Consider the following 22,601-nt stretch of genomic DNA (forward strand, 5'->3'; position numbering starts at 1 on the left):
CTAATGTATAATAGCTGTTAACACAGTGACGAGCACATAGTAAACACACAATGAATGAGAGCTATTTTAACTATAATTGTATTTTCTACTTAATATAGGAAATTTTCTCTAACTTTCTAGGCCAGGATACAATTTTGGAAAGACGGTTACCAATAAGCTTCAAAATTCATTAAAGCTTAGAGATAAGACAAATCGTAAAAACATTTTTATTACTCATATCTCCGTATGAGAGAAAGAAACTGTACTTTGCACATAAAAACCTGACTATTCATACCTGACTTTCTCGGTCTCTGTGGAACATAAAGGGAAAATTGTGTTAGGTGTTATGTCATCTTTTTCTGATCTGGAGTAATCATCTACCTTGAGTCAAAATCGGTTGATGAATTGCCTTTTAAAGACCTTCAGGGAATTCCCTGGCGGTCCAGTGGTTAGGACTCAGCGCTTTCACAGATGTGGGTCTGGATTCAATCCCTGCTCGGAGAACTAAGATCCTGCAAGCTGCGCGGCGCAGCCAAAAAAACCCAAAAAACAAAAAAAACCTTCATCAGCTTTTATGAGGAAACAAAAGCTTTTGAGCATGCTCCGTGCATTAGATATGAATGTGATCGGAGTAGAAATGAAGATGATGAGAGCAGGACCATAAAGGTAGACTTTATTTCAAAAGAAGTGGCCAGCATTTAGCAAGAAATAGTGGACATAAGACAACAAATGAGTACGTACATACTTGTTCAGGTTCCCAGATGCCTATGCCCCGTATTTTTTATGTTCTCCCACTGATATGACAGAGGAATACAGGTAGCAAAAGGTGGATAACAGGCAAACCATAATCAGAAAAACTTCCTGGCACAGCTGTGGGCATTGGGGTGGATTTTTCTGTCTTGAGGCTCTGAGTGGGGATTAGACATGCGTAATCCCACAACAGGCAAACTCAAGGAACGGGCAGACAAAAGCTCAGAGTTAAGACACTACTCCATTGCTTTCCTTTCGTATTAGCCTGTGTGACATTCAAACTGAGTGAGCCTTCAAAGTGAGTCAACCGTGTCTGAACTTTCAACCTTCTGAGGCAAAAGGTGCTTCAACAGCAGCGTGCAGCCGCAAGGGGCAGCAGCAAACAGAAAAGAAACAGTTCAGAAGTTGCGTAAGAGGGAAACCTGGAGACTGAATGTGGAATGCAAAATAAAAATAAGAATATCTGATGTCTGAAGCGTGGATGACTGAAATGGTGGTAGGATAAAAGACAGGGATGTCTAGAGGTAGAGCTGATTGGGGGAAGGAATGATGAGGTTGATTTTAGACACGGTGAGCGCGAAGTACTGGCAGGATGCACAAGTGGTGTCAGCTGACAGGCACGTGGACCAAGAGAACAGCCTTAGGAGGGAGGGCAGGGCTGGAGATTAAGATTTGTAAATTGGGCTAGGAAATGAATGTGGGTATGATTGCTATTCAAGGCAATTTCGGGGGAAAGGGATGATGATTTAGGGTAAAATCATATTGGGTGGGGTGCTGGGAAGAAAAGGAAGACTCAGTTAAGAGGATAGAGTTGGGGCTGAGGCGGGGCCAGGACAGCGGCAGGGCCACAGGAGCTGTGAAGGATCCTGGGGGCTGGCTTTTTTTTTTTTTTTTTTTTAACATCTTTTATTAGAGTATAATTGCTTTACAATGGTGTGTTAGTTTCTGCTTTATAACAAAGGGAATCAGTTATACATACACATATGTCCCCATACCTCTTCCCTCTTGCATCTCCCTCCACCCCACCCTCCCTATCCCACCCCTCTACATGGTCACAAAGCACCGAGCTGATCTCCCTGTGCTATGCGGCTGCTTCCCACCAGCTTTCTATTTTACCTTTGGTAGTGTATATATGTCCACGCCACTCTCTCACTTTGTCCCAGCTTACCCTTCACCCTCCCCGTATCCTCAAGTCCATTCTCTAGTAGGTCTGCATATTTATTCCCATCTTGCCCCTAGATTCTTCTGACCATTTTCTTTTCTTTTCTTTTCTTTTTTAGATTCCATATATATGTGTTAGCATACGGTATTTGTTTTTCTCTTTCTGACTTACTTCACTCTGTATGACAGTCTCTAGGTCCATCCACCTCACTACAAGTAACTCAGTTTTGTTCCTTTTTATGGCTGAGTAATATTCCATTGTATATATATGCCACATCTTCTTTATCCATTCATCTCTGGGGGCTGTCTTAACATCCAATCCACCATGAGTCTAGCATGCCTTTCTGCAGTGTTAAGACTGAAAACTACATTTCCCAGATTTCCTTGCAACCAGAGGGTCTGGATGTGATGCAGGCTCTGAGAATCGGGGGATGTGAGTGAGGCTTCAAGGATGTAGATAGCACTTTTGGGCTGCTTCTGCTGGCAACAAGGTCATGGGACTGTTGGCTCCCTCTGCCCTTCCTGGCCAGTGTTCAGCATTCCCACATCAGCTTCCAGAGGGACAAGAGGCAAAGGCCTGGGAATCCATGTTTTGCTTGTGTGGCTCTAGCAGAAAGTTCCGTTGTGGTGGCTTCCTGAGCTCTGGATCTCAGCAAAGGCAGTATGTTCAGTGGTTCCAGGGGTGGCTTCCTGAATTCCCATCTTCCTGAGTGGGAGAGGTAGTAGCTCTCCTAGTGGGTCCTATCTGCTGTGATCTGGGAGTCATTCCTGAGGGCCCAGTCTAGAGCATGCTCTTCAGTCCTTCCAACAATTTTAACAGTGTTTAAATCCCCCCTCTGCTGAAAATACTGTGGTGGTTTCTGTTGTCCGCAACTGACCTCTGATTTGATACAAAATCCACTGGAGAAAGGATATTCCAGAATAAAGGGCTAATCAATAATTCAAAAGCTGTCAAAAAGTCAAGATGAGGATTTCATGCATGCATGCCAGCATCCATCCATTGTAACAATTAACATTGCTAAGTCCCTAATGGGTACCAGGTACCACACTGGACATTTGGGAATACTGTACAAAGATGAATAAAAGTCTTTCCCCTCAAGGATTCAGTCTAGTGGGGGAGAGAATCATGAATATAAATGTAATAGATTGTGGCAAGCACAATGATAGAGGCATATTCAGAGAGTTAGCATTAGAAAAGAGAAGGGCACCTAACCTAGAGTGAGACTCTGGGAGGAAAGTAGGTTTCTTGAAGGGAGAAACACATGCTAAATATTGAAGGATGAGTCTTTTTATTTAGTTAATAAATACCGAATGCTTACTATGGGTTAAGCATGGTGCTAAGATCTTTATATGCTAGACCTCATGGAATCCTCCAAACATTCACATGAAGTGGAGAGTATTATTAGCAGAGGCAACAGCAGTAGCAAAGGCAGGGATGAGAAACACTGTTCCAGCTGACACCTGAAGATAGGGCCCCATCTCCCACCCTCTGCAAGACGGTAGGAGCCCCACTTTCATAAGACAACAAACCCAGATGAGTTTCACATGGACCAGCACCTCTCTTCCAGCTTTTTGTAGTTTTTTTACCTCTCTGGCCTGCTCAGCCTCCTTATTCCCTCATTCTCCCCTTAAAACTCTGTTTTAGATTTGCTTTTATCATAATATACCACCAGGTACTGATGTTATGCAGGAGGAAACATATAGCCTTAGCTGCCAGCTTTTACTGGAAGGTATCTACCAAATGAACTTGTGACTGGTGATTAAATTGGCCTAAAACAGACTGCAATGCTGTGGGAAAGGAAACTAAAAGCCCATGCACCCTCATTCCGTGGAGAGGGTCATATTTGATCCCTGAGACCTTCCCTTAATGTAGTGCCTACTGAGGACCTCTTTAAGATCAGCAGGTGAATACTGATCTTCAAGGGCTGGACAGAAAGCATTCTAGCCATCGTAAAGGTCAAGGTCATCCTCTGGCAGTGTAGTTAACAAAATAGAGTTAACAATTTTCTACCACTTCTAATTAAAACTTGATTACTTAGAGGCATTCAGTTTGCTAATGATTGCTTAAGTTAAATATAAACGAATAAAGGAAAACCTAGCCAAAACAGAACTCCTGCTCTAAATTTTAAATCAACCTATTCTATATGCCTGTTCAGAGGAAGCTGGTTGAGGTTAAATGAAGAACAATTTGAAAACTCAAGAATCAACCTAAAGTTGAAGTTATAACATATGAGAAACCTAAAAGTAAAATATGTCATACACATTTTATTTGGTGTTTCATGGTAGGTCGATTAAAAAAAAACCAATTTGGTTGAACAGATTTTTCTTTTAATATGACTATGTGTACATGGACAACTGAGAATAGGGGAAAACCCCAAATTAATGTTTTTAACAAATTACAGCTGTTACTAAAGACGGTATGCTTGGATTTTAAGGAAATGGTCCAGTAAATGAACAGCCCCTCATTCAATCTAGATTAATCAATCCCACTTTGAATAAAAACACATTCTAGTGGCAGAAGTTTACCTTTTTTTAAACACTCCATGATAAAAAAATGCGTTCGCTCAGTGTTCTTCTCTCCTTCAGTATTTAGTTATTAGTAGTCTCTCAAATGGTAAAATAAAATTGAATTTACATTATCAAATGAAAGTGCAAGTTCGTACAGCCAAGCTCAGCGGTGAAAGTGAAGAAGGGTGAAGGGTGAAAGCTGATGGATGCCACGCAGAACAAGGACCTTCATGAAGGTATCTTCCTGCCGTGTCCTGGGTGCCAAACACAGTCCACATTCCATCATTTTTCCATTGCTCTTAAACGAGCAAAACCAAATTCTCTTTTTTATTTAAAGAAATATTAAATCTTTATTCTCCCCCACCTCCAAATAATTTGTGATCAGGTAAGGCAAAGGTTAAGTCCCACCGTCACTGGGGACAGCAGCAATAAACAGACTTCAGAAATAGCCCTGAATCATCAACAGCATTCTCTCATGGTAACATAAGGAATGCATCTCATAAATCAAATTCTGCAACGTTGTCACATTGTTCTAATTTATTTGGTTAGTTTATCTGAAAAAAACTTTATAAATACATTATTTAAGAGGACAGTAAATTATTTTCTTGCTCTGAAAAAATAATGTTCTTTTTTTTTTCACATTTTAAAACTGTTGAGTATGTTTTGCAAAAGGAGATGCAAGAAGAATGGGACAGTGGGGTTTGCAGAATGTCCATGTACAAGTTGCATTTACAAGAACCTGGTAATCTGCCTCTACAAATAGAGCTCTTTGCAATAATATTTAAACAAACAGGCTTAATTTAAACATCTCTCCTATTCACTCTGCTTGTTGAACCAAGAGGTACTTATATTTCAAGTATTACACTGTAAAAGGTAAAAATTTTTGTGCCAATTTTACATGTTAGCTTTTAAAGTCCAAAATATCTATGTGAAAAATCATGCCTACTCGGCCCATTTCTTTTACAGCCAAATGCTCTCATCTTTTAGAGAATGCAGAAAAATATTGATTTCCTAAGAAGGAGCACACTGGAAAAAGCTATTTTAAAGTACTGAAGAACAAGGGAGGATTTCTTTTTCTCTATTGGCGAAAAATATTAGAAAAGCTATCCAGTCTGTTGTCTTTAGCTGGTTTTAATAAAGTCTTTTCAAAATGATGGTCAAGAAACCTTTAGGAAACGGGGGAAGGGGAGATGCTCCTTTGTAGCATGGAAGGAATTCCATTAATTGTAGAAATTCTTATTAAATTTCTGCTTTGGTTCTCTAGAAGAAATGCTCATATAACTTCTATATTAGGAGACAGAAAAAAGAACAGATTAATGTGACATTTATCTAAAATCTTAAAGAATACTACGGTAATATCTTACATTCCTAAAACTTTACCATGCTTTTATATACATTGTCTTATATAAGAATAGGCAATTTTACCAGGATCCGTGGTCTTATATGTAAGTGAATTCTACCACTAATAGGAAAACATGTCCTTCTCTTTAACTTAGGCTATATATCATTTCCTTTTCCAAACTACGTTAAGTCAACTGTACTTTTCTTTGAGAACAGGGACTTTACATTCATTTGTCTTGAATCCTCAGTCCCCAATACTTCGGGTTCCAACCATACGTTGGAGGTTACATAAATGTTGGTTGATAAGTAGTCGTGACCACAAAAGAAACCTAACACCACTTAATATCACAGATACTGGACTATGTTCCTAGAGAAGGTATGGAAGAGTGAGAACGAAATGACAGGTACATCAAAAGGTGATTTAAAGCCTGGCGAATGAAGCAGGAAGTCATCTGAATGTTCCTTCCATCTCTCTGAATCTGTGACATGACAAAGCAGGAAGCTGCACCAGGAATGTTTCCACCAACACACAGGTAATCAGATTGTTCTCAAAGGCTTAAGAGTCAGAATGTCAAGCTTTATAGCTTCCACTGACAGCTGGACCTCCTTCCTTTTACAATCTAGAAAAGTAGATCACTAAAGGGAAGTTACACTCCCCAGGTCAGTATATTAGAGAGGGAAAAAAGACTAGCTTCATTTGGATAGGAGGTTCAAAGTTGGCTTTTTCAACCAGTTTTAAAGTGGGAAATATGTTAAAAGTGCACAGATGGAATCTAAATGACAAAACAATGTGACCACAAATAATGCTTTACCGACTCATCTATAAACATCCTGAATTTGCTTGGCTCTCCTCATAACAGTATAAAAAGATGCTGGTCAATACATGAAAGTGAGGTGCTGGGAGAGAAGCTGATAGAAATCAAAGAGGTTTGAAAAGACATGGAGCTGGATTATCCCGCTTGTTCTCGACACTGATGGGACTGTGCTGTTGAGTTACTATGAGCACTGCACTGGTAATTTTTTTATATTGTGATTTCTCTGGGTCCTGTAAAGCTATTGTTCTTTTTGCACAATGACTTCAGGTTAAGTGTGAGTTCCAGAGACAGGGTATAAGAGAGTCACTTGCAGTTTCAACAGCTACGGTCACTCAACAAGGGATGGAAGGCCCTTGGGCTCAGTATGCGCCTAGTCTGGAATATTAGTCGCATTACCTTAAACTGTAACTATCTTATTACATTTAAAAAGGACAATAGTATATCATCCCAGGTTGCTAAACCCAAACGAGAGAAAAATGGTGGGAGAACATGTTGGCAGTCTTAACATATCTGAAGAGCTGAGAAAGATGGAATAGAAACCAAACATACCTTTCCTCTAGTGGACAGAACTAGGTTCAGTGGCCGCTCAGTTATGGTCGTCTGTCTTAACATGAAGCGTGATCTGGGCACGCAATATGAAACACTGCCACTGGGCAATGCGTGCCGCTCCGTGAGGAGAGGCCCAGGGATACCCAGTGGGTGCTGCGGACCGAATTTCTACACTGAGTGGGAGAACAAGAGGGGCCCTAAAAGTTGCCCAACCCAACTCAAAATTCAACTTCTAATGACCCATGCACAATCTCTTCCACGTGGCTTATCTGGTCCCTTGAAGGACAAAGTGTGCCACAGTCACACAGCAGAAGGTTCATTCCCTCTTGGGTGTCACATACTTATTTCTGATGATTACTGAAGGGAGTTCGAGGCAAGCTTACCTGCTGTTTGCTGTGTTTGAACACCATCTACCTGAGGCAGGGTCCCAAGTGTCCCTTCATCACCAAAGGCCAAAATGGGATTCAGAGGAATGTCTGGACTCTCGCTGTTGGTGACATCTAACCTGGATGGTTTAGATCCAATGGGTAAATTTATAATTTCTTCAAAATCTTCATTCTGAACTGATATTCCATTTTCATTTGGTTGTTTTTCCAAATTGGGAGTACTAGGGAGTTTGAAAAATCAAAATCAAAAGGAGTTAGTATTAAAACTGGAAAACATTTTTAGGACAAACTTTTATAATAAATACTTTTATCATCTTACAATCGAAATGTTAGAATGATTGACCTCATCATTACTAACAAAAATGGTGAATTCTGACATATTTGTACTTTAAATTCTTATTTAAAAAAACAGCTTTTTAAAATAAAACTTATCAAATGGACCAAGTTATCAATTAGAATAGATCCTCACCATCAACAGTTCTACGTATAATTAACATGCCTGTCTACTGCAGGCATTTTATATCTCTTTGTCTTATAAAGAGTAGCCCTTATTAGGATCTGTACTTCAAAGATGAGGGGATTATAGGGGGGGATAATTTGCACAAGTCACACAACTACTGGGAGACAGTCCAGATTGAATGCGTGATCTCTGGTCCTATGTTTTTCTCATAATGCCATTTTTTATAGTCCCAGCTATTCAAATTCCAGCCCTTCCTGGATGTCTCCAGCTTCCTAAAACATGTGCATAATTTTATAGGTAAATTGTTGAAGACCAACCTTCTCATCTTTGCCCCTTAAATCTGGCTCTGACCCTTGATTCTTATTAATTCATGGTTAATAACTTGGATTTTTGAGATACATTTAACTGGCCAACAAATTCTTAGTTTCTACCTATAGTTTCTCTTAGGGTTTTTTTTGGGGGGCTGCATTGGGTCTTCGTTGCTGTGCGCGGGCTTTCTCTAGTTGCGGCGAGCGGGGGCTATTCTTTGTTGCGGTGCGCAGGCCCTAGGCACACAGGCTTCAGTAGTTGTGGCACGCAGGCTCAGTAGTTGTGGTTTGTGGGCTCGGGAGTTGTTGGGCTCTAGGCGCACGGACTTAGTTGTTCCGCGGCATGTGGGATCTTCCCGAACCAGGGATCGAGCCCTGGCAGGCAGATTCTTAACCACTGCACCACCAGGGAAGTCCCTCTCTTAGGTTTTTCACTCCCTTTACACACTCCATAACCAAATAGGCAGCCCATTAGGTTATATGTTCATTATTATGCTTTACAATGCAGCAAAACAATGCCTGTGCACCAAATGAACGCTAGATTAATTATATTGTTCACTTGATCTGACTGCAGCAGTAAACATATTTGCAAACTTCATAACTTGTTCAGTGGCTCATGTATAAAAAATGACCCTATTTGACAAAATTCTAGAGTTAAAATTTTCAAACGGAAAATATTAATAAGACTAAAAATGTGAAAGAAAAATCGTGATGGTTCTAACTTCTAATACACACTCATCATAAACAATGTTTATCTGTAGACAGAGATCTATGGAAGAGATAAGAAAGTCAGGTCTCTACTGTCAGTAATGCCAACAACTTGAACTTTAGTAAGTTAGTCTTTTTCCATCTCCTTCCCAAATGGTGAAAATGAAGCTAGTAGACATCTAATCTTTCCTTTTTTTTTTTTTTTTTAAGGAATCTTTGCTTTTTTTTTTCTCTATTGAGGAAATAGTTTACTTTCCCCAGTCAGTGAGATACAATGACTTTGTGGAACATATTCTAAAACATTTCTGATTTGGGTATTATGGTATTTTTTGTTACTTATTAAATCCTTTCTTCTAGAAAAAAAAAATAAAGATGCCTGACCTAAGTGCTTCACAAGGTATTGCAGGGTATGTTGAAAATATTATTTGTAAAAGTGCCGTGGAAGAGAACATAAAAATATTATACTGACTATAGTGGTGCGTTTCCGCTATTTCACTAAGGAGGGGAGAAGAGACTCGGCATCGCAGTAGCCTACATTAGCGCGTGTGCACTCGCACACACAGCCCGTCCTAATACCGATCTAGTGCTTGCGCTGCCACGCCCATCCTCCTGCTCTTTCCCAGTACCAATGGGCTTTATGTAATCAGGGGAAGAGTTTTGGTTCTCATCCCACAGAGATTTTTAAGTAGAAGTTTTGGCAAAAGAAATGCATCTTCAAAGCCCTTCTTCCTCGACCATGGCAACTCCCGTCACCTTCCAGGTCTGCGTGTGCTGACAAGCTGTAATGGCAACGCCAACCTCAGGCTTCAATCAACAGCTGACCTCGTTTCCCCTCCCACTCTTACCCAACCACCCCACCCATTCTTACTTGTTAGCAATTAGAGGAATAATCATGCCCTACGCTCTGGATGAACAATTATTAAATGTTCAGAGGACACTGTGACCAGCAGAAACTATAAAACTGAAGCTGAAGTTGCTGGGGTTAGGGTTTATGGATCTGTGTGTCCTCTTAAGATGCAAGTACCGGCTTCTGAATTCCCCTTCTTTGGCTACTCTCTGGAGGTTGAAGTTGGATGCAAGACTCTTGAAGATATGTTTCAGGTTCTTATACAATGATTAATCACTTGATTTTACCACTGAAGAGAGTCAGTTAAAGTATAAGCTAATTTTACTCCTCAGAGAGAATTATCAGTGGCTTAAAAAACCTATCCCTTGTTATATAATAATGGGGTTCTCTGTGGTACTTTTTATCCTTTTCTAAAAATCTCTGACATCAATGAATTAAATGCCATAAATTACAGTAGTTGGAAATGAGTATTTTATTTGAAAATCAAACTATAACTAAAAAAATGAAATATCACTTAATATATCTCGGGTAATTATGACAATAAATTTATTAAACACAATCAAACGCTTATTAAAATCTCTCTTAGGAAAATTATTTTCTTTGGTATTATAGTGGGCAAATTAAAAAAATGTTTACTGTCCCAGACAGATAAACATAGATACCTTATGACTTATAGATATCTTAGGATGTCCATCTTAGGACAACTTGTCTTTTCATGGCTTCCAACAATATAAAATGTTGTATAGTATGTGTTTTTAGATTAAGAAAAAAATGTATGTATATCAAATCATTACGCCATATACCTTAAACTTATACAGTGCTGTATGTCAATTATATCTCAGTAAAACTGGAAGAAAAAAAGATCTTAGATCTTAAAAGACATTTTTCTATCTATTAAAAAAGTTAATTTGAGGAGCTTCAATTCTCTTATGGTAGCAGACTCTGGCATTAGAGACAGAACTCATAATTCACTAAATTCTGATAATTAAGAAGTTGCAGCTGAAAAATTTGAACATTATTATAAATATTTCTACAGGTTCTCTATGACTGGATTTTTAGGCACAGGCTATGATCACCCTTAATTTTCATTTTTGAGAGCACTCTTACAATGCTGTCACTATAAATGCAAGGGAACAGAAAGGCAATCTTTCTTTAACCCACACTTCTTAACTATTGTTAGCAACCATCTGTTTCCTCCATAAGAAGCTCTACTACTAGTAAAAGAAATATTGGCTCTAAATTACTTTTACTAAGGAACAAACCTGTGACTCACTATAATATTATATACAGTGAAAATACAGCTGCCGTATATCGTCAAAGGGTGTGAAGATGGTCCAGGATCATGCCAAATACATACAAAGGAAAGTAACAAATTATTCCCTGTAATTTTTTTTGATAGCCACACAAAAACCTCACCATCATATTTAGAGATTCAAGAAAAAAAGACATTTTCCTTTTCTCAGATTACAGCATGACTAGCTCTACCAAACATTAATGAACGTAAATAAATATTCATGTTAAAACTCAAATTCTGTCTGGCCCCAGAAAATTCTGGTGGGATTGGTGGGCCAAAAACAGTTGTGCTTTGCTTTAATGTGCGTCAGTAAGAAAGGCCGCAGTTGTCTAACTCACCTCTCCACAGTCACTTCTGATTGGTGTGAGGTAACCACATGGGGGCCGGCTGCTGGTTCTCCTTGTCCTGGAGAGTTTGCCATATTTGGAAGTGCAGATACCGCTGGACACGGCAAAGAAGATGGAACAAAGGGTTACTACTACTCTACTATCAAACCCAAACCCCAGGAGCCAGAATGCCTGGATTTATGTCCTGGCTCTGCTACTTACCAGCTGTGTGACCCTGGGCAAGCCACAAAATGCTCTGTGCCTCAGTTTCCTCATGGATAGTAACAGTACCTAACTCATAGGCTACTGTGAGAATTAAATGTATTAACGCACGCAAAGTACTCAGAACACTGCCCAGCACATTGTAAGGGTGGAAATCAGTGCTGTGATTATTTCTGCTTGCACCAAATTGACTTTGGACAAAAAAGTATGTAATACTGCAACCAAAGCAATTGATGAAGATAACAGTAAGTTGATTTGGTCAGGCCGACGCTGAACAAATTATTACTGAAGGATTTGGAGCAAATCACCATGAAAAACCCTAAGTGATGAAAAATATTTTGGAAAATTCAGTTTTAGTCCCACTTAAGAATGGTAGGGATTTCATGCATGGAAGGCCAGTGAATTGTACCTAACTGTGCTACCTAGTCATTCAATATTCCCCACTGGAGTCTAGCGCGAGCAAACAATATTGATGACGGACTTCAAAATCTGGGCCAGGTTTACGTAAAGTCTTAAGAAGAAGAGACTAAGCTGCCAAAATTTGCAAAGCTGGTAATAGGAATCTTCTGAGAAGACTTCTGATAGGTCTGCAAACTCACCTGCCTGCCCAGCCTAGAATTCTCTTTGGAGCACTGGTGATACCATTCAGTCCTCAACCAAATGTGGGACCAGGAGAAGAGGAACATATGTTAGATAATCCTCAGGCCTCGTTTTAGCACTATTAACTCAAACCAAATTTATTATGAGAGTTGATAAACACAGGTGTGATGACTGACAAGTTTCACCTTCCTTCTGGCCATTGTTCATTCTTGAATTGAGGTACAAAGAATAATCGAAAGAATTGATAGGGGAATAGCAGGAAGAAGACAGATGGAAAAACAAAAAAACCAACAAGGAGCCCGGCCATGTACAAACTACAGCATTGGCTCCTCAAATAATCCTGGCTTGGTGTAATTTACATTCTAAAATGCTCATTCTGATGACTTACTGGGTGCCATGCCTGCTTTAAGCCTACATGTATTACAACATTCTTGGAGGCAACCTGTTAAAAATGCAGTGGGGTTAATATGCAACCATTAGGCTATTCTCCAAACAAATACAATTAGGGCATCTTTAAAAGAGAATGAAAAGCCCCACACTGAAGGGATTATGACATACAGGAACTCGGATAGCCTCTACTGAAGTAAAACCAGATCCCCAAATACCAATATTTTACATTTGAAAACCTCAGAACAGAGAATTTTCTTTCACATAAATCATTTCATTTGATCTTTACTCCAGTCTATAATAAACAGGAAAAGAAACTGAGGTATCTCTGGTCCTTTCTTTTCATATTGATACTGCAGATGAGGAAAGAGGAAGATTGAATAATGAGTTATCGACCAACCACCTGTATGTACCATCATGAAGACCACGTGGAATCACGGAAGGAGCCAAATTACAAGCTGGTGACTTGGACTCCAGCTGTGCGAGCTGGGCCTGTCACTCAATCTGAGTTCTCCTCGGGGGTAGGGACCTCGGCTGACCTGTTCACACTGAATCCTAGCACCTACAAAAGGGCCTGGCACACAAAAGTTTTCTGAAAATGCCTGCTTACTCCAAGATAAAACATCTCCTATCTCACAGGCCTGCAATGGAAATTAAACAAGAAAATGTATGCAGATGTATCTGACACAAAGAAGGCATTTAATAAATATTAGTTGAGTGTGAGTACTAAAACACTAAGATAAATTTTACTTTTATATACACCAAATTTGGTTTAAAATCACCAAGAAATTAATCATCTTTGTCCAAAGCCTATGGCACATGAACAACTTTCTAATGAAATTTCAACAAATTCCAAATTTTAACTCTATTCTGAAGTCAGAACTAAAAGAAATAACATTTAAAGCCTTTTCTGAGAAATGCCGTTAAGTACAAGTTGTCAAAATGTTTAAATTTAATGTCCTTAATAGCAAATATAAACACAGATTCCTTTAGCAGATAGTAAATGACAAATGAAATTTAATTTTATAAACTCAAAGAAAATTCTTCTAATCGTGTGTGTATATACACATATACATGTGTATACATATCTATAGAGGCATACATACACATAGATATATAGAGAGACATATATATGATATAAAATGACTTAAGATATTAAATACTCCATTAGAGTATAAACAAATGTGAAAAAAATCTGCTAGAAATGCTAGAGGTTTTTAGACAAAGGGGATTATTTGTGGACTAGATGAGAAACACCTAAGCTTCTGTGAGTCAATGAGTATTTTTATTTTAAATCAATGTTTATCTTGACCTCCACAGAATAAATTAAAAAATTCTATATCTGTATTGATTTGAGTTCACTGAAATAAATACCTGTCTCTCTAATGAGCGCTCCCTTGGTTATATCTCCATTTCTCTGATCAACGGTTTTCTAACAAAGAAAAAAAAAAGACTCTTTAATGTTAAAATTACAAATGAAAGTTAAAAAAAAAAAAAAGCCATTAAGAATAGTTAAAAAAAAAGGCCATCTCAATACCTTATCTGAAGCTTCTGGTCTTCTGGTTCTTTTCATTATCTCCTCAAGCCGCTACAAAAAAAAGGCAGAACTGAGCAAACACATCAGATATGGAAAGAAAGTTAGCCTGGCGCATTTCACTGACTAAGCAAATAGCAGGGCATTGAAACATGTCCATTATTTTGGGAAAATATAATTGTCTGTGTCTTAACTGGAGTTACTCAAAGAAGTTGAAATTGGCTTAAGCCGCATGAATTGGAAGCAACTGTTTTTGGTGAAGCCTGAAACACCAAGAGCGATTTCTTTGGAGGAAAACATTAATGCTGAGAGCTACTTTAGTTAACCTGGAACGGGCAGGACACTTTTGTTTTCTGATGGCAGTGAGCTAGTCTCTTGGTCTGGAGCCGGCTTCAGCCTAGGCAGAATCAAGAGCAGCGAGGGCGCCGGGCTGCGGGGGCAGAGACGCAACTACCTTCTTCCTCTCCAGGCGCTCCTGCTCTTCTCTCTGGAAATGCTTCTCCCGTTCCTGCCGGACCCTCTCTGCTTCTTCCCGAACACGAGCTGCTTCTTCTTTCTGAAAACGGGAAGTCGGCATCTGCTTCTCACACACAGGCCGGCTTTGCCCGCTGCCCCCAAGGTCCCGGGGCGCCCGAGGACGGAGAACGCGAGGACCACGAGCGCACACGGGGGAGACACGAGCAATCCTAACCACACGCTCAACAGCTTCCTCTTCCCATCTGGGCTGCCCCTTGCCCCATCTTGAGCCAGGGCTGCGCCGACCTGCTTCCCGGGCCGGAGCCGGCCCCCAGCTACCTGCTTCTGGATGCGCTCCGTCTCCTCCCGCTCGCGCCGGGCCCGCTCCTCCTCCTGCCGCCGCAGCTGCTCTTCCCTCTCCCTGGCTTGCTGAGCTTCCAGCTGGCGGGCTTCCTCCTCTCGGCGGGTTCTCTCTTCAGCCACCCTTTGGGCCAATTCTTCTCGCTTTTGTCTGGAAAAAGACGAAGATACGTGAGGGCACTTCCTTGGCAAGGCGCGATCGAGTTTGTGGTTACCGCGAGAACAGTTTGTTGGGAGATCTGGCCAACAGCATCCACTGATACACGTGAAGCCACCCTCTCTCCTTCCTCCTCCCCTTCCCAGCCTCCCGTTGCCTCTTGGGAAGCAGACGCAGAATGTATCCACTCATATTCTGAGGAGAGCTTGTTTTCTTTTTTTTTCTTTCTTTTTTTTTTTTGCGGTACGCCGGCCTCTCACTGTTGCGGCCTCTCCCGTTGCGGAGCACAGGCTCTGCACAAGCAGGCCAGGCGGCCATGGCTCACGGGCCCAGCTGCTCCGCGGCATTGCACAAGCAGGCCCAGCGGCCATGGCTCACGGGCCCAGCTGCTCCGCGGCATGTGGGATCTTCCCGGACCGGGGCACGAACCCGTGTCCCCTGCATCGGCAGGCGGACTCTCAACCACTGCGCCACCAGGGAAGCCCCTGTTTTCTTTTCTTTTCTTTTCTTTTTTTTTTTAAAGGATCTGCAGTATATCTTTAAAGGCTGAGATCTGTTTAATCCAATAATGTGACTTTTTAGTAACGAATTTAACGCTCCCCTCCAAATCTCTGTAAGTAAATAAAGGTTATAATGTTCTGTTTCAGTACAGGGACAAGATGGCCCATGTAAGCTCCCTGTTGGGACCAAGGGTAGGGCATGTCCAAGATGGCGGCCCAGCACTGGGGCTGCCGTCCTTTCCGGAGAGGCAGTTCTGCTTATTTGAAGAACAATTATATTGACATTAGCCTTATTAGCTCCAGAAGGGGGGCAACTAAGCAAACTGCCCCTGGCATACTGTCTGGCAGGCAGTCATGGGGCACTTAACTATCTCACGCAGCTACCCTCTGAGAGAAATAAATACTATCTGGAAGAAAACATGAGCTGTTATTATTGCAGCTTTAAGATAATGAGAAAGATAATGAGGAAACATGAAGATGAGAGATATGTTAAATAAAAAATTAAGACTGTACAACTGTACCTCTACTGTGGTTACAATTATGCAAATCTATGTGTGTATGTATATATTTATGCATGTATATACACCCACACACTGTTCAGAGACTGGAAAGGGTGACCCAAAATGTACACAATTATTGAAATCTGGTAAGAATATGGATGATTTTTTTTTTTCTTTAAACCTTTCTCCCTAGTCCTTCGAAAACAAAACAAAACAAAAAACCCCTTCTCCATCAATTTTGTTTTACTGTCATCATAATAAGAAAATGTGGCTTAAAAAAGTCGCTTAGTGCTCAAGGGAACACCAGGGGAGACTAATTCTGAAACAACTAGATAGATTCACCTTCACTGTTATTCACTACTATTACCTCTTCTCCCTGACTGAAGACTTAATCCAAGGTGTCACTAGGGTGTCACTGAGCAGTGTCACTCCTTTACCTTTCGAGCTCTTTCGTCTCTCTCTTCTCCCTTTCCTCCTTCTCTCTCTGCTCTCGGGCCAGCCGCCTCTTCTCAGCTAGCAGCCTCGTGGCCTCTTCCGGGTCAGTGGTGCCCGCAGAGGTCTTCAGAGAAGCAATGGCAGTCACAGTGGATGACGGGGCCGGAGTGGAGGCTGGAGCAGAGGCTGGTGCTGAGGCTGCCTCCGGAGCAGCTGTACAAACAAGTACAAGGAGAAAACCAATTGGAAACAAAAGCCAAAGAACAACACAAAAACTAGCATCCCCCGCACCCCAGGCCTCGAATTCATCGCTGTAAAAGAAAAGGGAATGTTTATTACTGCGCGTTCTCACGGTTTCACTGTATTCTATCTGTAACCGGGCAACAGATAACAAAAAGCCGCGTGTGTAAGTGAGACATCCGAAGCTGACACTCTGTCACCAAGCCTTATTTTTATACAAGTTAAATCAGTTAACAACATATATCGAATGTGTACTAAGTATAGAGCCTCATCTTAGGTTCTGTGGGAAGTTATACCCCAGGAAGAAGGAAGATGAGATCTTCCATTTGCCTTTCATTACGTTAAAAAAAAATTCCTTCTCTTTAGTGACTATTCATCACTAGAGGACTCAAGCCTTTCTGTGACCATGCCCAGTGTCCATACCACTGAGCCCGGACTCAGGTGGGAAGAGACCAAGGAAGAGGCCTCTTCTGTCTACCCAGAGCTGCCTCCAGGTCTGAGGAGGGAAGAACTAAGAGCCTCTTTGGGAGATGGCACCTGTGCTCCTTAGATATTGCAGGTCTCCACTGCCAGTTCTGATGCCAACATGCAAGATGAGAGTAGTTCTCTTCTGACCTTATTTGGATTCCTATGGCTGGTGCGCCCCCGCCATAGGAACCATGGTGAGGTGTGATCCCTGGCACCTGACCACTCCAGACCCTCCTTTCAAGATCTGCATTTCTCCTGCTGCTCCCACAGATTTTTCTTTGCCCTCAGGACAGTTTTTGGCCCTTCTCTTCTCCCTCTTTCCATGCAAACAGGTATTGGACTCGTCCATTCCCTTACTATACTATCATTTGTCTTGAGTCACTATTCTTTCTTTGCCCCCCATCCTCTATCTTCAAATTAAGTCTTAAAGAGAAAACTCTTGAATGAAGACAATTTTCAACAAGATACATCGAATTTCTAGTTCCAGGTGATTTTAAACTTCTAAACAGCATCTGGTTAACCTGGTAGAGATGAGATCCACTGGGTCTTTTGGAAAAAATTCTGACCTCTGTCAATCACATACGCTAAGCCAGTGGTCCCCAAACTCCAGTACACACAGGATAACTGCCACTCTATTTTATCTGGCAATCCTGCACAAGAGTCAACAGATGAGCTTAGTATCCCTCAGAGTCCTTGGATCCACCACGTATTCTGATTCAATAGGTCTGAGGTAGGGGCAGGGTTCTACGGTTTGAAACAATATAGATGTCGTTTAAAAATATTTCCCTAAATTCTTCGAAAATCGTCCCTTTAAAAGATGGAGGCTAATCCCCCCAACTTGAGTGTGAGCTGAAGCTAGTGACTTGCTTCTAATGAACAGTATGACAGAAATCGTGACTTCTGGGACTTCCCTGGTGGCACCGCAGTTGGGAATCTGCCTGCCAGTGCAGGGGACATGGGTTCAGTCCCTGGTCCGGGAGGATCCCACGTGCCACAGAGCAACTAAGCCCCTGTGCCACAACTACTGAGTCTGAGCTCTAGAGCCCGCGAGCCACAGCTACTGAGCCCGTGCGCCACAGCTACTGAAGCCCGCGTGCCTAGAGCCCGAGCTCCACAACAAGAGAAGCCACTGCAATGAGAAGTCCGTGCGCTGCAATGAAGAGTAGCCCCCGCTCACCGCAACTAGAGGAAGCCCGTGGGCAGCAACGAAGACCCAAAGCAGCCAAAAATAAATGAATAAATTAAAAAAAACGAAAAGAAATCGTGATTTCTGCGTGTGTGACTTCTGAGACTGGGCATAAAGGATACTGTGGGCTCCTCGTGATTCTCTCCCCCAGCTCACTCACTCTGCAGGAAGCCAGCAGAGTGGACAGACTGTGAGGACATCCAACAGCCCTATGGAGAGGTTCATGTGTCATGAAACGAAGGCCACCTGCCGACAGCCCTGTGCATGAGCCATCCTCTAACAACCCAGCTAAGCTGCTCCCAAATTCCTGACCCAAGACTCTGCGTGATATAATAACTGTTGTTGTTATTAAGCTGCAAAGTTTTAGAAAAATTTCTTACACAGCAATAGGATAAATAATAAACTGATTCTGATGCAGGTGCTCTGAATACCACATTTTGTCAAATTATTGGAACTCGGCCAATGAAAGGACTCATAAACCACACCTGAATTAATATGCCGTGGCTCTGACCATAGGCTGTAGGACGGACGATTCTTTCTTTATATGTTGGAAAATTATATTCAAGAAAAGTTCCCCAGATTAGCCTTAGAGTAAAATTTTCAAGTGCCCAACAAGGGAAAAAGAGAAAGAAATAAAAAGCTAAGTCAAAGTAGTGCAGGAGAAAAAGGAAGAGTGAATAAAGAGAGCAAGCAACCCACACTCCACCACGAGTCAGTGGATCCCTACCGGGAGCAACCTCTGGCTCGACAGGTGTCCCCTCTTCAACTGGGGCTTCTTCTGCCTTCACCAGAAGCGCCCTGCCCTTTAGTGAGGGCTCGTTGGCAACTTTCTGAGGTTCCTTCTCAGGGTCTTTTCTCTCAGGTTCCACTCTGACTTCTCTCTTGATGGGGCGGATGTTGCCGGGCGAGGGGGGCCGGACCTGAGCAGGGGCAGGTTTGACGGGTCCAGGAGGCGTGGAGGATGCTGGTCTGGGGGTGCCAGGCAAGTGGGGAAAGGACTTGGATGGGAGCCTGGGCAACAAACAAACAAAGTAAAAAGAAAGGGGCACATGAGAACAGGCTTGCCAGAGCCTTCCTTTCCCCATACCTCCACCATGTAATAATCTTGGAACACCAGTACGGAAGAGAAATGAAGATATTTTGCTGTGTGAATGTGTTTTATGTGGCAAATGCAGAAGTACTCACTAGAGGCTCATTCCAGGTTTCTTTTTTCTTTGCTTTGAGGAAAAATATTACTCTCCAAGTGAAGGCCAAACAGTGTGGGGAGAACAGTTTCTTTTCAGAGGACAGAGGCTCTTAATTCTCCAACGTGGAACAACCCTGCCAGCCTCTTACATTTCACTTACCAAAGTCGGGAGGAAGCTGGTGATCTGGCTTTGGGATGAGATGGAGATAGAGCCCTTCGGATGCCGGGTGTGAGGTGGAAGGGCAAGTTTTCTCTCTCCCTTTCTCTTTTATAGCCCTAAGTTCAGAGGAACACAATAATTAGATTTTTCCATGAGCGGGACAATCACATTCACAGTATTCAACAGTGGAGCTGCAATCCATTGAATGGCTTTTGGGAAAATTTCCAACCTTTGCCATGTATATCCATTCCACCCCAACAAAAGGCCTTTATTAGGTTAAAACTGAACGTTATAATTGAATTAACACAATCTGACACTAATAAGAAGGTTCTGGATGTGTGATCTGGACTTACATTGTAAAAAAACAAAACAAAAACACACTTTTAGAAAGCACCTATACTTTGTATCTAAAACTATCCGGAGCAAAATTTCTCATAGTCTGGTTTAGCCCACACAAATGTCAAAATAAAGGTCACTTTCAGCTTATTCCCCCTACCTTTATCTCTTTTAATTCTTAAGCAGTTTTTTTTTTTTTTTTTTTACCCTGGAACATACTATAGCTCAGTTTATTGTTTTTTTTAATTTACATGTCTGCTATGTCAGACATTAATTCATTTTTTTCTTTATACGGATGTTATACAAACAAGTCCTTCCTCACTTAGTGTCCTCTTACCCTTGAAGGAAAAGTCAGGTTCAAGGTGAGGAATTTCAGCTATTTTTAGTCTTCCTCATTAGGGATGAAATGGAAATCTCTGAGGTTGGGCCAAAACATCAGCCCTCCTATGACTGCATACTAGGAATTCAGCCAGAGAGGTGACACCTTTCCTAGGTAGAAATCGGCAAAAAGAAACCCGGAAGTGTTCTGATAATCTCAAGTCAACGAAGACAAAAATAAACAAACAATAAAACCCCCCAAACCAAAACACAAACAGAAACAAACAAAAAGACAAGGCACAGGGCAAGGGAGAAAGTACTCATTCCAAGTATCTGAAACACGGCCAACAGTGTTCTGGGATGGGAACAGATGTTGGCTGGAGGGACCTGTGTGGATGCCTGTCAGTCCTTCACTCTGTGGGATCCTTGCAGGAAAGCAGACTGAGGGTGCTAGGGAAGGGGCAGAACAACACCTAGCCTCAGGGCCAATAAGCTGGCGTGTGCTTTCTTTTCTTTCCTTTTCTGCCTGGCTCAAACATCACGCCCTTTCTTTCTTCCCTCCCCTTTTGCTCCCTTCAGCATCTCTTATAATTGCTTCTATTTTTCTTAGTTGCATCCTAGTTGATGGACTGGGCTATAGGTGGGAGAAAAACATCTCAGTGCCAAATAATACTCAATGTCTCCCCAGAATTTCGAAATAAAACAAATGAAGGATGAGGCAGGAAAGAGCTTCACAGGGTGAAAGAGCTTCACAGGGTGCCACCTCTATATCACTTGCAGCTGCATGACCACCCTTTGTCCCCATCTCTGGTAGTAGAAGGCAGGAGGCAGGTTATTGGAGAACAGCTGCAGTGCTTGTGTAGCAGAAGCAGCAGCCACCATATGGAACCCTCTTGATAGGTGTACAGGATGGCAATTATGCCTCTGGCAGATCAAGTCCCCAGAGTGAAAGGTACAGGCCTCTTCCCGAGGGAGGTTGGGGTTAAGCACCTTGAGTTGCTTTTCTTTCTTTTTCTCAAAACATTTTAATTTGGCTGAAGTCAGATCAAGGAGAGACCTGAATGGGAAAATAAGTCAGGAAAGGTAATTTGTTGTGCGGAGGATTTGGGGACTAATGTCATCATCTACGCCTTGATAAGACAGGCATCTGGGAATAAATCTACATTAAAGTGTATAATCCTCAGAGTCTTCTTTTCCTTAAAGTGCCACTGAACCAGTTCTTTCTTTCTTAAAACTGACCTCCCTTTAATCACCTTTAGGGAGTAGCGGGAACAGGGAGAAGCAGTTTGGAAAAATGCTCAGTATTTGACATAACACCCTCCCAGGCAGGTAGATAGATGCTTTTACCCTCTTAGTTCTTTCAAATATCTTTCCACTGGTCTTGGACCCAATCACCTATTTGAGTTCCACACATGTAAAGATGCTCCTGATTCTCATCCTGATCTGAGTTAACAGCCAGTGGTCTGTACAATAGTCTTTCCTGTTAACACGTTCCACAAGGCTAAGGTGGAACACACACAGCAAGCCCATGTCAGTGGTCTAGGCAACTTACCAGCAGGACAAAGACTTTAGCTTTACAACTAGAGTTAGGTTTAGAATACAAATAACCCACAAGAGAGACAATATAAACATATATTCAAAGGCAGCACTGTACAAGAGTACAGTGATGAAAGAAATGTTCTGCACCTACACTGTCCAAAATGGTAGCCACTAGCCACATTTGGCTATTTGAATTTAGACCTAAATTAATTAAAATTAAATGTTAAATTTAGTCTCACAAAACATATTTCAAGTACTCAATAGCAGGCAGTTGAATTTAGATCTAAATTAATTAAAATTTAATAAAATTGTAAAGGAAATTAAGAAAACAATCCCATTTAAAACAAAAGAAATAAAAAAAAGAATAAAAGAATAAAAAAGAATAAAATACTTAGGAATAAACTTAACCAAGGAGGTGGGAGACTTCTACAGAGAAAACTAGAAGGCATTGCTGAAAGAGATTAAAGAAGACACAAATAAATGGGAAGACATCTAAAGTTCACAGAATGGAAGACTTGTTATTGCTAAGATGTCAATACTATCCCAAACAATCTACAGAATCAATGCAATCCCTATCAAAAGCCA

The 22,601-nt window shown here is 41.4% G+C and overlaps 1 protein-coding gene across 1 annotated transcript in view; it reads right to left on the reverse strand.

Annotated features, from left to right (window-relative positions):
• Positions 1 to 4,203: 4,203 nt before the first annotated feature.
• MAP7 (microtubule associated protein 7) overlaps positions 4,204 to 22,601 on the reverse strand; it is a 156,023-nt gene continuing 137,625 nt past the window's right edge. Inside the window, exons 9-18 of the mRNA XM_007468744.1 lie at positions 19,824 to 19,939; positions 19,205 to 19,488; positions 16,586 to 16,796; positions 14,971 to 15,142; positions 14,630 to 14,731; positions 14,179 to 14,229; positions 14,016 to 14,073; positions 11,445 to 11,547; positions 7,487 to 7,710; positions 4,204 to 5,682 (exon numbers count right to left, since the gene is read on the reverse strand). Coding sequence (XP_007468806.1) covers positions 5,672 to 5,682; positions 7,487 to 7,710; positions 11,445 to 11,547; positions 14,016 to 14,073; positions 14,179 to 14,229; positions 14,630 to 14,731; positions 14,971 to 15,142; positions 16,586 to 16,796; positions 19,205 to 19,488; positions 19,824 to 19,939 — 1,332 coding nt within the window. The 3' untranslated portion in view covers positions 4,204 to 5,671. The remainder of the gene's footprint in view (positions 5,683 to 7,486; positions 7,711 to 11,444; positions 11,548 to 14,015; positions 14,074 to 14,178; positions 14,230 to 14,629; positions 14,732 to 14,970; positions 15,143 to 16,585; positions 16,797 to 19,204; positions 19,489 to 19,823; positions 19,940 to 22,601) is intronic.

The sequence above is a fragment of the Lipotes vexillifer genome, unplaced genomic scaffold (assembly GCF_000442215.2).
Source record: "Lipotes vexillifer unplaced genomic scaffold, Lipotes_vexillifer_v1.1 scaffold1572, whole genome shotgun sequence".
NCBI lineage: Eukaryota > Metazoa > Chordata > Mammalia > Artiodactyla > Lipotidae > Lipotes > Lipotes vexillifer.